Source organism: Phytophthora cinnamomi, assembly GCF_018691715.1.
Source record: "Phytophthora cinnamomi strain GKB4 chromosome Unknown Contig0, whole genome shotgun sequence".
In the NCBI taxonomy this organism is placed as follows: Eukaryota; Oomycota; class Peronosporomycetes; order Peronosporales; family Peronosporaceae; genus Phytophthora; species Phytophthora cinnamomi.
Genome location: NW_027150933.1, coordinates 3,686,322 through 3,700,490, shown reverse-complemented (window position 1 = coordinate 3,700,490; position 14,169 = coordinate 3,686,322). Strand labels below are relative to the sequence as shown.

General features: G+C 57.3%; 3 protein-coding genes across 3 annotated transcripts; all 3 read right to left on the bottom strand.

The window, feature by feature from the left end:
• Positions 1-1,263: 1,263 nt before the first annotated feature.
• IUM83_02201 (reverse transcriptase) lies at positions 1,264-4,939 on the bottom strand (the record flags this gene model as incomplete). Its single annotated transcript, XM_067926102.1, has 2 exons — positions 1,264-4,328; positions 4,573-4,939. The coding sequence occupies 2 exons, from the start codon at positions 4,937-4,939 to the stop codon at positions 1,264-1,266; spliced, it is 3,432 nt and encodes a 1,143-aa protein (XP_067800968.1).
• Positions 4,940-4,993: 54 nt separating this feature from the next.
• Positions 4,994-9,114, bottom strand: IUM83_02200 (reverse transcriptase; the record flags this gene model as incomplete). Its single annotated transcript, XM_067926101.1, has 2 exons — positions 4,994-5,233; positions 8,674-9,114. 2 exons carry the CDS (start codon positions 9,112-9,114, stop codon positions 4,994-4,996), a joined length of 681 nt encoding a protein of 226 aa, XP_067800967.1.
• Positions 9,115-10,490: 1,376 nt separating this feature from the next.
• Positions 10,491-12,630, bottom strand: IUM83_02199 (uncharacterized protein; the record flags this gene model as incomplete). Its single annotated transcript, XM_067926100.1, has 3 exons — positions 10,491-11,114; positions 11,611-11,720; positions 12,141-12,630. 3 exons carry the CDS (start codon positions 12,628-12,630, stop codon positions 10,491-10,493), a joined length of 1,224 nt encoding a protein of 407 aa, XP_067800704.1.
• Positions 12,631-14,169: the final 1,539 nt, after the last annotated feature.

The window sequence follows — 14,169 nt, the reverse complement described above, 5'->3', positions numbered from 1 at the left end:
AGCGCCGCAGCCGACCGACGTAAAAGGTAGGATGTAGCCGTAAAGCCGTAGGTAGTTGCAACGTATAGGCATCACCTAATACCTTCAACACCGTGAATGGTCCAATAAAGCGGGGCACGAGCTTGTTCGCGCCCAAGTTCGTCACTAAGTGGGTTGAACACCGGTCGTGGATAGTAACACGCGGTCGCCCACGGCAAATCTCTCCATGTTCTTGCGGCCGCGACGATCTGCATTCTCCTTTTGGCGATCGACCGCAGTCGCGATCGCATCGCGGACATAGCGAACCACTGAGTGGCGCCGCTGCAGGAACTCGTTGACGGCCGCTGCATCGCGTGGCTGCGTCTCCGGATTGGGGTCGAAGTTTGCGGGGGAAGGCGCGGCGACTTCCACCGCGCCCGGCGCGTCTTGATACCCGATTGCGCGACGACGCTGACTTGGATCGATCAACGTTCGACTCGTCCACGCTGCGATATCCGATGGTGTCGCCCTCGTGGCGGCACGCGTCCGCATCCCTCTTGCTGTAACCCGAGCTCCATGTCGTGTGGTGACTCCGTTCACTCGTGCGGAGTCAACGTCGTGAGTGTTCTCACGACCAGTGTTGTCGGAAACTGCTGTGCCTTCGTCAGCTGACCCATAGAGATCTATCGAGCGCTCCACACCGAGGAGCGCTGGAACACACGGATGTCGTCCGTAGTTGATGTAGAACGGGGTGAGCCCCGTTGATGCGTGTTCGGCATTGTTGATGGCGAATTCGACCATGGGCAAGAAGGAGCTCCATGACTTGAATGACGTGGCGAAGCTCCTCAGCACATCCTCGATGACCCGGTTCGCGCGTTCAGTCTGGCCGTCCGTCTCTGGATGCGACGCGGTGGACATCGCCAACCGCGTCCCCATCAACTTGAACAACTCAGTCCAGAAGGCGGCGGTGAAGCGGGGATCTCGATCTGACACAATCGAGACCGGAAGACCGTGATGTCGGTAAACGATGTCGAGGAAGATCGCCGCAGATTGTTGCGCGGTGACGGAGGCGGCGACCGGAGCAAGATGCACCATTTTGCTGAGTCGGTCAACAAAGACAAGAACACCAGTGCGGCCTTGCGGATCCCGAGGTAGCCCAAAGACGAAGTCCATACTCACCGAAGACCACGGTTCCGCTGCCACGGGCAAAGGTCGAAGCGGAGCCTGCTTTGACGGGGACGGCTTGACACGCTGGCACGCTTCGCAGGAGCGTACCCACGTCCGTACCCACTTGTACATATGCGGTCAGTAGAAGTCCCGGGACAGTGACGCGAATGTCTTCTCGCGTCCGAGGTGGCCGCCGCTGGGCGTGTCATGAAACTCGTGGATTAGCCGAGCTCGAAGATCGTCGTCCAGCGGGACGACGATGCGTGGCGGGTCCGAGCGATCGACGCAGTAGGTCAGAAGGGCTCCATCCAGTCCGTAGCGGTCGACGCGGGCGCGGCTGCGTGGGGATAAGCGGCGCCGCGCCACTGCTGATGGATCTCTAAGGTACTTGATCATCTCGGAGCACGCCGCGTCCGCCTCGTACGCGTCCGTTATCAGGTCACGAAGCGGGCTGGTCGCTGCAACCTCGACCGCAGCGATTTCTTCCGCGACGCACACAGCACACTCGTCGTCATCCTCGTCGCCAACAGCGTGGCGACTCGACTGCACGTAGTCTGGCCGACGTGAGAGCGCGTCGGCGAGGATGTTGGTCTTGCCCGGCTTGTAGTGTACGACGAAGTTGTATTCGGAGAACAACGAGAGCCAGCGCGCCATGCGCTGGGACAAGTGGGGGCTCTTCGTCGCTGTCCGCAGCGACGCATGATCTGTGTAGATAGCGAAGGTCTGTTCGCCCAACAGATACACGCGGAACTTGATGAGTGCGTAGCGCATGGCTAGCAGCTCCTTGTCGTGTACAGGGTAGTTTCGCTCCACCGGCTTCAGCTGACGCGACTGGTAACTCACCACACGTTCGCGTCCCTCATCGTCAAACTGCATTAGGGCGCAACCTATTGCGAAGTCGCTTGCGTCGCATACCACGTGGAAAGGCTTCGAATGGTCGGGCAGCATCAGGTCAGGCGCGGTGGACAAGCCCGCCTTCACCGCGTCGAAGGCAGCTTGGTGATCGGGAGGCCACGACCACGTGGCGTCGGCCTTGAGCAGCTGGGACAGCGGACGGATGGTCAACGCAAAATTCTTCGAGTAGTGGTGGAGGTACGTCGCGAGACCCAGCCACTGTCGGAGCTGCTTCTGGTCCTGAGGTGTAGGCCACGCACAGATGGCCTCGATCTTCTCGGGGTCAGCACGGACACCATCCTTGCTGACGTAGCTCCCGAGCACAGGAATCTCGGGGGCGCAGAAGATACACTTCTTCAAGTTGGCGTACAGCTTGTTCTCCCGCATCACCTCGAACACCTTCGGCAGGTGTTGGAGATGTACCTCGACGTCCGTCATGCCGCCCTCGGCACGGCTGTGAATGAAGATGTCGTCGAAGTAACTAGGCGCGAAGTCTCGGTACGGCCGAAGCAAGTTGGACACCATGCGGTTGAAGGTGGCGGGTGCATTCTTGAGTCCCTGTGGCATCACAAGCCATTCCCACAACATCCCGCTAGGAGTGCTGACCGCTGTCAGCGGCACGTCAGCTTCGCGCATCAAGATCTGATAGAAATCATCCATAAGATGAATGGCACTGTACTTGGTGCTGCCAGACATGGTGTCCAGTACCATGTCCTTCCTCGGGATCGGCGTGTGCGCCGGAATAGTGGCGTCGTTGAGCTTGTTGAAGGCGTGGACGATCCGCCATCCGCCGGTTGCTTTCTTCACGCAAAACGTCGGGCTGGAGTGTGGGGACAGGCTCTCTCGAACGTGGCCAGCTTGCCGGCGACTCTCAAAGAAGGCGTCGATGGCCTCGACTTGGTCGCGGGGAAGCGGCCACTGTCGCGTCACACAGTATTTCGCACCAGGCACGAGGTCGATCTCGTGCCGAACTCCGCGGTCGGGTGGAAGAGTGGCTGGGACCTTGTCCGGGAAGATCTCCATGAACTCACGCACAAGCGGGGCGACTGGGTTGCCGGCTGCTTCAAGTGCCGGCAACGATTGAGCTGCGTAGCGTGCTTGGCGTGCACTCTTCGGCTCAGCCCCTTTCGGGCGCATCCTCGCGTCGGAAGCTGGGTCCGACGCGCTGGCGTCGACGACCGCGATGGACTCAGTGTCTTCGGCGACGACCATGCACACTTGCTCGATCTCGCCCTTCTTCAAGTCACGGAGGAAGTGTTTCCACGAGAGCCCAGGCAGCCGAGTGATCTCGGCGGCGTCGCACGGAGGACGTGCGGCCTCGACGTCACGTATTCGCAGAGGCGTCTCCTCGTCGTCCCCCACCAGGACTGAGATCACCTCAGACTCAGTCTCGATCGGGTCCGCCGATGGCGCACGAGGGCGGGGTGGTTTGCGACGGCGAACCGGACGCGGAGTGTCATCTGAGGCTACCGATGAGAGCCCACGCTCGATCATGGCCGCTGAACTGGGGCGCCGGGACACGACATCGCCGCCTGGACGTGCGTCGCCGTACACGACCGCGTCAACTTCATCAGGGAGCTCCCGCTCGACCACTCGCGGGAACTCATGCTCGACCGCGCGTGGGAGGCCACGCTCAACCACATCCTCTTGCTCTTCACCACTGGAGAGCCACTGCTCATCCGGACGTGGGGACCCATGCTCGACCACGCCAGATACGTCTTGAGACTCCTGCTCAAGACCAGCGCAAGTTGCGTGCTCGCACACAGCACACGAAGGGCCATCGCCCACTTCAGGTGCAGCATGGGCCATGGAGTCGGAGCCCATGACGGCAACGTGCGGCCACTGGTTAGGCGTTCCGCACAGGAACGCCAACACTGCATTCACATCGATGTCTCGGGGTCGGACTGTGCCAGTCAGCCAGTTAATCTCAGGCTGGTGGTGGGCAAGCCACGGGATGCCGAAGACGCAGTCGAACGAGCCGCTCAACTCGATCACCAAGAACTCATCGGAACCACGGAACCCATCGAACTCGTACGCGAAGGTCGCGGAGCGTCGGGGCGTCCGCCGCGGCTTCCCATCAGCGTACTTCACGATCATGTCTCCAGGTCCTTCACGAATGTTCATGTCTGCCGGTAACACCGACAGGCTCTCGGCGCGAACGAAGTTGTTCGTCGCGCCCGAGTCCAGCAGTGCGCGAAGCGGGCGCGAAGCGTTGTCAACGTGGATACTGAGCACGATCAGTCGTGAGTCACTTCCGGATGTGGTGGCAAATAGTCGTGCATAAAGCACGGGAGGGCTAGGAGGAGGTTCTGCCACCAGAGAACCATCTCTCCTTCCACGACCTGTAGGGCGCCCCGCACCTACTGGTTGTCGCCGTTTTTTGGAGCGGCGACGTCGTTCGCGATTGTGACGTTCGCCTGCATGGACGACGGCGCGCGGCACACGGCCGTGCGGTGTCCCGGTTTACCACAGCGGAAGCACAGCATCGGACGCGGACTGCGCGTCGATGGCGATGGTGTTGCTCGAGACGATGACGTCGGCCCCGGCGTCCACCGTAATGCTGAATCGCATCCACCTCCATCGCCTGTGGCTCAGGCGCCGGGTCCCGAGATACGTCGAATGCCTGCGACGCCGTCACACTGTAGTCTTCGCGTAGCGCAACAGCGAAGGCCTCTTCCAGTGTCGATGGAGTCTTCCGAGTCAGGTAGAAACGCTGGTAGCCAGCGTTCATGCCGGATATGAAGACATGGACTTGTGTAGCCATGTCCACTGGATGCGATGTGATGCACGACACGAGGTGCCGCGCGCGCTGGATGTACTCGAGCATGGACATGCGTCCTTGCTTCAACGACAGGAAGGCTGATCGCTGGACGCTCTCATCTTGGGGCGGCTCGAAGGCGAGTCGCAGGTCTGCCTTCATGGATGCCATAATCGGGAAGCAGGAGGCGTCGGCGACGAGTTTGCCGAGCGCCCATTATTTTGCCTTTCCTGCCAGCTTGGACAGGAGAAAGCGAGTGCGCGCGAGCTCGGTAGACAGCTGCCGAGCTTCAATCGCGATGTCCACCTCGCAGAACCAGCGGTTCAGGTGAAGGCGGCCCTTGCCTTCACCGATGTACGTGGAGACATCGAGCTTGACGATGTCGGTCTTGTTCTTGGTCGACGTGGGAGTCGTCGCACGCTGACGGAGGTCAGCGAGCTCACGAGCCATGAACTCCTGGGCAGCCAGGCGTTGTTATTGTTCCGTGCCGGAGTCAGTAGTTTCTTGACGACACCGTCACCTGACACTGCAGCGAGTTTGTGCAGTGCCTCCCACTCGAACAGCGACAGATGAGGAAAGCTGGCGTGTTCAAGCGACATGCCGGTCGCCCCTCCGAGGGTGGACGCGTCGTTCATCGACGTGTCGTTCATCTTGGTCGTTGGACGGATCACGAAGTGCTACCAGGTGTAGTGGGTCTAACTTGACTCACTACTTTAGCTTACACGTTGCGCAACGTGTATGAGGAAGCGTAAGTACTTAGTAATTACTTAGGTTAATTATATTTGAATACACAAATATAAGTTAAGTAACAAAAGGATTCCAAGTGACTTAGATTAGGTAAAATGAGAACTGTATTGTTTGTAAATTGATCTTCCTCTAAAATCTGCTAAAAACTGTTTATCATCTATGAAAAGGTTGGCAGCGGCTGGCTGTCAGAGCCCCGCTAATATGCATGTCTCTGATTGGTAGAAAGATGCTGCTTTCTACCAATAGGATCTTTTGGGTATGTGTGGACCACTCACTGTGGTGGTCCACTTCAATGTATCCATCGGTGTGTCTTACACCAATGTGAGGAAGTATCCAAAACGTTTAACAGATAACCTATCTGTTAAATTCACAAGTGGCTTGCAGCCACTTGTACGTGTAACCCCGTTACACCATCCCCCCTTAAGGTTAGACGTGCGGGGTCCCCGCACGTCAATCTTTTGGAATTGACCATTCGTCAATTCTCCGCGTTTGGAGAAGAAATCCGCGCTCATTCAACGATGAGCGCGCCTCAGAAGAAGTCCGCAAAGTCGATGGGGAGTCATCTCTCCATCGACGACTACTTCGAACGCCAGAAGGCGAAGTACGGTGACGTCGTCGACTTCGACGACGACGATGAAGACATGGAGGGCGAGGAGGACTCGCCCTCAAAGCGTAAAGACTCAGTGTCGAGCGAATCACTCGACCCTCACGCTAAGAACGTTCGTCCGCGTGAAGGGGACGAATCGGACGCTTCGAGTTCGAAGCGTTCGCGTACTGAGAGCGAGACCCCACTCGCTTCCGCTGGGGCTCTCAGTACTCCGCGCGCTGCTACTGCAGCGCGTGATGTCAAAGCTCAAGGCTCTCCGCGCGCTGCGCCTGCAGCGCGCGATCCGTAGATGCCGTCCGCATCCGAGATTGCGGACCGGTTTGGGAACTCGGTACCTCCGAATGAGGTACCGCTGTACGTATGCAGCGCCATCAAAGATGACGCTGTGGCTGCCGAGCTGCACTTTGATGCGGAAACGCATCAAAGGCGCGATTACTACATCGGACTCTTTCATGAGCTCCGATGGTTTCAAAGCAAGAAGACCTCTTCTCGCAGCAAAGTGCCCGAGTGGCAGGCACTTTGTCAAAGCTGGAACGCCTTTGTTGAGAACTTCAACAAGAGGCCGAGTGCTTACCGTGATCGGATTAAGCAAGCGCGTGATCGCTTCGAGACGTACTCGAAGCGTGGAAAGCTGGAGCAACTTCATGTTGCTGCTGAGGAGGCGAATGTGCCGTGCGCTGTGCCCGAGGGCTTTCAGTGCACGAAGTGCTTTCCCAGGCGCGGTCCGCTTGAGCGACCGCGACCTGAACGGGTACACGTCGTTCCGTGTGCCCGAGAGTCTCAAAGAGCTCCGTGCTAAGTTCTTAGCACGTGAGGGTTCGGGCGCTGGCGATGATCGCAGCGCTCGCTCTACTTCCGCGGCACCAGCGCGTACTGCTCCTCGTACGCCCTCACCATTTCCGGAACGTCCTCCAGCAAGACGTTCCGCGGCTCCCATGTATCTCGATGGGGAGGAAATCCTCTCCAACGAATACGAAAACGAGCCCCTTGAGGGTTCGTTTTCGGGATACTATGGTCAACAATCCGCTCAACAATCCAGCGGGTTGAGCCGTGGGCGTCACGGATCGGCGGTGGCGGGGGTGGGAACACGCCCCGGGTATGATCAGCCCCGGGTTGATCAGTATGCGCCTCTCCACGACCGAGTGACCGTCGTGGAGCGTCTTCAGGGCGCTGAGTTCGCCGCCCTGAAGCAGGAGCTGGCGAACCAGAAGGCCCAAGTCGCGGCGGTCTCGCAGACCGCCTCGAATATCCAGGTCGAGCTGGGGACCCAGATGAAGGGGGTTGCTCCAGCGCGTCCGCGCGCTGGAGGAGAGGTTGCTCGTCGCCGAGGCCAAGTCCTCCGCTTCTGCCTCGGCTCCTGCCGAGGCTTCGGGTCAGCCGAGCTAGATGGCTCGTGCTGCCGGTATGGCTTCAGCCGTCCGACGTAAAAGGTCGGATGGAGGCGCATGCTAGACGGTATGTCTAGCGTGTATGCGTTGCCGTGCCGTGCCAACACAGTGAACGGCCCGATGAAGCGCGGAGCAAGCTTGCTTGCTCCGAAATCCGAAACTGCATGTCTAGGCAGGTTTTGTGTAGCTAACAAAACTAATGAACCAACTTTAAATTCATTTGTGTTGCCTCTGCCCGCATTGTCTGCGTTCAGCTTCTGTTGATCAACAGAAGCTGCCATTGTGTCTTGGACAAACCGAATCACGGCTTGTCGTTTGGTGATGAAACTGATTGCATCCGAGCTGAAGTCATTCAGCTCGCTCTCCGCTAGAGGCCCGGCCTCTGCGTGGTTCTTTGCGGTGTCTGCGCCCTGCGCAGACCCGTGGTCGTTAAGCCATGTTGTTGGGGGAGTCTGCGCCCTGCGCAGACTCATGTGGTTTGTCCATTGTTGCAGCTGACACTGTGCAAGTGTCAGCGGTTTTCTGCGGCTGCTGTATCGCAGTCGTAGATCCTCCCCCACTTAAAGTGGGAGCCATCACTCCGAGTAAGCTCGGGAGGCGTGGATGCCGCATGGCATTCACGTAGAACGGTGTATGCCCGGTCGAGGCATGCACTGAGTTATTGATGGCAAACTCTGCCATCGATAAACACTCGCTCCAGTATTGGAACGAGTGAGCGTAGCTCTTTAACATATCGACGAGCACGCGATTCACGCGCTCGGTTTGACCGTCCGTCTGCGGATGATCCGCAGTCGACATGGAAAGTTGGCTCCCAAGAAGTGTAAACACTTCTTGCCACAGATGCGCTGTGAAGCGCGGGTCTCTGTCCGACACGATGTCGGACGGCATGCCATGGTGTTTGAACACCATGTCGACGAGCAGACGGGCTGTCTGCTTCGCGGTCACCTCTGCTGGCACCGCAGCAAGATGTACCATCTTGCTGAAACGGTCTACAAAGACCACAACACCGGTGTTCCCTCCGCTGTCCGGGGAAGACCAAAGATGAAGTCCAAAGACATGGACTTCCAACACTCCGACGGAGTCGGTAGTGATTGCAGTGGAGCCTGCGCGAATGGCGCAGGCTTTACGCGTTGGCACACCTCGCAAGCACGGACGTACTTGCGCACCCACTTGTACTGGTGATGCCAGTAGAAGTCGCGCGTGAGAAGGACGTAAGTCTTCTCACGTCCGAGATGTCCCGCAGTCGGGGCATCATGATACTCGTACATGATCCTGAGTCGCAGGTCATGGTCATTTGGCACGACAACGCGATCCGCGTTGTCGTCGACTGCGTTGTAGAGTAGCAGTCCTTCGTGCACACGAAAGCGGTGTGCACGCGCTCGAAGGTGCTTGGGCAGCTTCTGACGGGACTTGTCAGAAGGCGCTGTGCCATAGGCCAGCAAGAGCTTCGCGTCCGCGTCGTGCGCATACGCGGCCTTCACATCATCCAACAGAGATGATGTGGGTTTGCTCGTTCGCATGGCGTCAATGGCATTGACGTCAACAGCTTCTGCATAGTCCGGCCGACGTGATAACGCGTCGGCCACCACGTTCAATCTTCCGGGTTTGTATTCGACCCGGAAGTTATACTCCGCAAAGAATGAGAGCCATCTCGCCATTCTTTGTGAAATGTGTGGCGACTTCACTGCGGTGCGCAGTGAAGCATGGTCGGTGTAGACCACAAATGGTCTACTCCCAAGCAAGTACACTCGGAACTTTGCGAGTGCATACTTCATGGCAAGGAGTTCCTTGTCATGCACCGGATAGTTGCGCTCAGCTGGCTTCAGCTGACGCGATTGGTAGTAGACGACACGATCACGACCCTCGTGATCGTGCTGCATTAACGCGCATCCGATCGCGAAATCGGATGCGTCACACACTACGTGAAATGGGCGATCTTGGTCAGCCACTGCCAAGATCGGCGCCTCAGTCAAGCCCCGCTTGACTGCATCGAATGCCTTTTGGCAATCGGGTGTCCAATTCCACACAGCTTCTTTCTTAAGAAGCTGTGACAGCGGGCGGATCTTGCCCGCATAGTCCTCCACGTACTTGCACAAGTACGTGGCCAAGCCAAGGAACTGCCTCAGTTCCTTGACACTTGAAGGCGTTGGCCATTCGTTGATCACTCTGACCTTTTCTGGGTCAGGGCGGACACCATTCTTCCCGACGAGACACCCGAGGACGGGTATCTCGCTCGCCCCGAAGATACACTTCTTCAGGTTCGCGTAGAGCTTATGCTTTCGCATAAGCTCAAGTATGCCGGAGATGCACCCTGTGCATCTCTACGTCGAGTCTTCCCGTCCACAGCCCGGCTGTGGATGAATACATCATCGAAGTAGCTCGGTGCGAAGTCGCGCACCGAGCGCAACAAGTGCGTCACGCACCTGTTGAAAGTCGCAGGGGCATTCTTAAGCCCCTGTGGCATTACTAGCCATTCCCAGAGCATGCCGCTTGGCGTGCTCACTGCCGTGAGAGGGATATCGCTCTCACGCATTAGGATTTGATAAAATCCATCTCGCAAGTCGAGAGCACTGTAAACGGTGCTCCCGGCCATCGAATCGATGATAACATCTTTTCGCGGTATCGGCGTCTGCGCCGGTACCGTCGCATCGTTCAGCTTGTTGTAAGCATGAACGATGCGCCATCCGCCCTGTGGCTTCTTGACACAGAACGTCGGAGCACTGTGCGGGGACTTTGATTCCCGCACTTGTCCTGTTTTACGACGACTTTCAAAGAAGTCGTCGATCGCTTTCACTTGCTCTCGCGGCAGTGGCCACTGCCGCGTGACACAGTACTTCGTGCCCGGCACGAGATCAATCTCGTGCTGAATGCCCTTATCCTGCGGAAGCTCCGCAGGAATGTCTTCCGGGAGTACGTCTTTGTACTCCCTCAACAATTCGTAATAGGGACTCGACTTCAGCGAGTCCCAACCTTATTCCTCGAAGCGTTCTCGCTTTGTCTTCGCACTGAGAGTGTCTTTGCTCTCAGTGGTACTTCCCATGAAGAGCTGCCTCAGCTCTTCGCTCTCGCTCTCCGTTCTTTCGCTGTTCGAAAGAACGCAGACTTGCTCGATGCGTCCATCGTGCAAGTCGCGCGTGAAGCGCTTCCAGCTCATGGCTGGAAGCGAAGTCAACTCCGACGCCGTCGTCGGAGGACTAGCGAGTTCCATGTCACGATACTGGAATCCAGTATCGGTGCGCGTCAAGACGCTTAGCGTCTTGACATTCGGCGTCACCGCCGCAGTCTGCCCAGCAGACTGCTCTTGTTGCGTCTCGGTCCCGGACCGAGACTTGCGCAGCGTTTTCCGCTTGCGCCGTCTTCTTGTTGTGCGGAGCCCGGCTCCGCACAGTTGTTCTTCTTGTCCAGGCCCGGCCGTGGACAGTCGTTCGCCGGCGGACCCTGTCCGCGGGCGCGCGGTATCAAGCCCGGCTTGACCGCATTTTTTCTTCGTGCAGCCCGGCTGCACGGTAATGTGTCCTTCGCCGGCAGACCCTGTCTGCGGGCGCGCGATATCAAGCCCGGCTTGATCGCATGAGCGCTTCGTCGTGCAGCCCGGCTGCACGACAGCATGCAAATTGCGTCAGTGCGGTACGTTTGCAACCGTCCGCACTGTTTGCAGCGTCAACTCCCGGAGTTGACACGCCTTCGTCACCTCGACGCCATTCATTGGCGGAGCCCCTCATGACCGAGGGTGCGTCGGCTCCCGGAGCCGACGCGTCGTTGTCGACCTGACCGCTTCGGGTCAGGGACTGTCCCTTACACGCTTGAACGTGGGTGTTGGTTCCCGGAACCAACACATCTTTTTCTTCCGACGTCGGCAGTATTGCCGACGTGGGTCTCACTTGTGCGCGCCCTCGCGCACTTCCTGGCACTCCGGGACAGCAGCATGAAGCGCTGTCTCGACTGAGTGAGCCGCGCGCACCTGCTGGTGCGCGCGCTGCGGTAACAGGGCCATCGCTCTCTGTTCCGCTATCGCGTCCGAAGCGCACGAGCGTGCGCTTCTTCCAGTCTATCACCGGATCATGCCGTGCAAGCCACGGCATGCCCATTACCACGTCGAACTTATCGTCCAGGTCCAGGACGATAAAGTGTTCGACAAACACTCGTTGTTTGTACGAGAAGCGCACGTTCACGACGCGCTTCTCGGTCTTCACGATGGCACCTGTTGCCAGTCGTACCTCCAGAAGACTTCGAGGTGTATCTACCTCCTCGAAGTCAAGTCTTGACAGGCTTCGTAGTCGAACAAAGTTGTTCGACGCGCCTGAATCTACCAAAGCTCGAAGAGAGTCACTCGCTCTCTTCGAGTAAACCTTCAAGATGACTAGGTTTGGCCTGTCATCTTGTTTCTTGCAGTGAGAGCTGGTCTCACTGGGGGCTGCAGTCCTCAGTGTCGCGTGCCCGATATCGGCACGCGCGACTGCATTACCAGTAGGGCGCCCCGCGCCTACTGGATGTTCGCGTTTTTTTGTTGGTCCGCGGCGATGCCTAGCATCGCCACGACGGCCACCTCCAGGGGGCATGGGAGCTGTGCACTCCCGTGCAAAGTGACCGATCCTTCCGCAACGGAAGCATCGCACGTTACCTCCCTGCTGCTGATAACCAGCAGTTGTTGCATTCGAGAGGTCCATTGGTTCCGGACCTCCCGGCCTCGCTACCGGGCGCGGTTGCGGCCTCGGCACGTTCACATGCAGTTTAGCCTGCCGCAGGCTAAACTCTTCTTGCATGGCAAGAGTGATCGCAGCTTCGAGAGTACTCGGGTACTCTCGGAAGAGATAGGTCTTCACAGGCCCATCTCTAAGCCCCTTCATGAACGTGACGACCTTGGTCGCCTCGTCAATCGGATTAGTCACGATATTTGATACCAAATATCGTGCACGCTGCGCGTAAGCATGGACGTCATGCTTACCCTGCTGAAGGTCGAGGAACTCCGCCCTCGACCGGAACTCGTTTTGCGGGGGCTCAAACGCTTGTTTGAGCTCCTCTTTGAACACTTCGTACGTGCTGAAGCACGTAGGATCGGAGAGTCGGCGTCCATACGCCCAACTCCTTGCGCGTCCGCCAAGGCAGGACATGGCGAACGCGACCTTCGACAGCGGGTCGACGATGCGTCGAGCCGCTATGGCTGTGTCGAGTTCGACAAGCCATCGGAGGAGAGGCTCGCCCTCTCTTCCCACGTAATTGCTTACGCTCAACTTTAATGGTTGAGCACGCGGTGTCGTCCCTGACGACGCCGTCACTGAGAAGCAGCGTCACGCTGCTCCTTCATGATGAATCCCAGAGCAACACCATGTTGCTCCGTCGGCGATAGCGTGCGCAGCATTGTAGCTATCGCCGCTTCTCCAATGACTGTTGACAGTCGTTGGAGGGCCTCCCACTCTGGGTCAGACAGGTGGGGGCAGTCAGCGCGTGCAACATGCGTTGCAGGCGTGTTGGAGCTCTCCATGGGCACCTCCGTGCTCATGTGGTTCTCGGCTCCGCGTTCGTACACCGCGTACGAACGTCAAGCAGTCGGTCGTTGGACGGACTAAAAAGTGCTACCAGGTGTAGTGGGTCTAACTTGACTCACTACTTTAGCTTACACGTTGCGCAACGTGTATGAGGAAGCGTAAGTACTTAGTAATTACTTAGGTTAATTATATTTGAATACACAAATATAAGTTAAGTAACAAAAGGATTCCAAGTGACTTAGATTAGGTAAAATGAGAACTGTATTGTTTGTAAATTGATCTTCCTCTAAAATCTGCTAAAAACTGTTTATCATCTATGAAAGGGTTGGCAGCGGCTGGCTGTCAGAGCCCCGCTAATATGCATGTCTCTGATTGGTAGAAAGACGCTGCTTTCTACCAATAGGATCTTTTGGGTGTGTGTGGACCACTCACTGTGGTGGTCCACTTCAATGTATCCATCGGTGTGTCTTACACCAATGTGAGGAAGTATCCAAAACGTTTAACAGATAACCTATCTGTTAAATTCACAAGTGGCTTGCAGCCACTTGTACGTGTAACCCCGTTACACCAGGTGTAACGGGCTTGAGGCCGCTACCGACTTGCACAGGCGCGTAGGAAATAAGACTCTGATTGAGTGTTGGGACGGTCGCGGCACTCGACACCGTCCCAACCATTAAACCTATACGGGACCGTGATTGGCCACCGCGCACTCGCGTTGGCACCCGTGTGACAGTAGCCTGTCACAGATCTTCTTTTAGAGCGCGTTCGCTACGAAGCTGGAGATGGCACGGTGCTTCATTTTCCTTGCTTCTTGATTGGACAAAATAACAAGTGGAGATATTAGTGCTTTTTGTCTCCACCTCTGAGAGGTGGAGACGGTTGGAGAGCAGCTGGAGATGCTAGTCAGGAGTGAAGAAGCGGGATTAATTTTGGCTGCTGCATGCTCCGCTGTCGCTCAAGTCGCAGCACTTTTGGCCGAAGAATGCGAAGGCACCCCACAAAGCGCAAAGAAGCGAGTTCTCACTGTTACCGTTCTTCACTTCAAACCAATGTTACAGTCCGCTATCTACCAGACTTTACACATTATATTATAGCAAGGAGGCTCCTTCAGAGGCCTCTCGGTAGGATTTCCAGTCTCCTCACGAGAGACACAAGACGCATGCG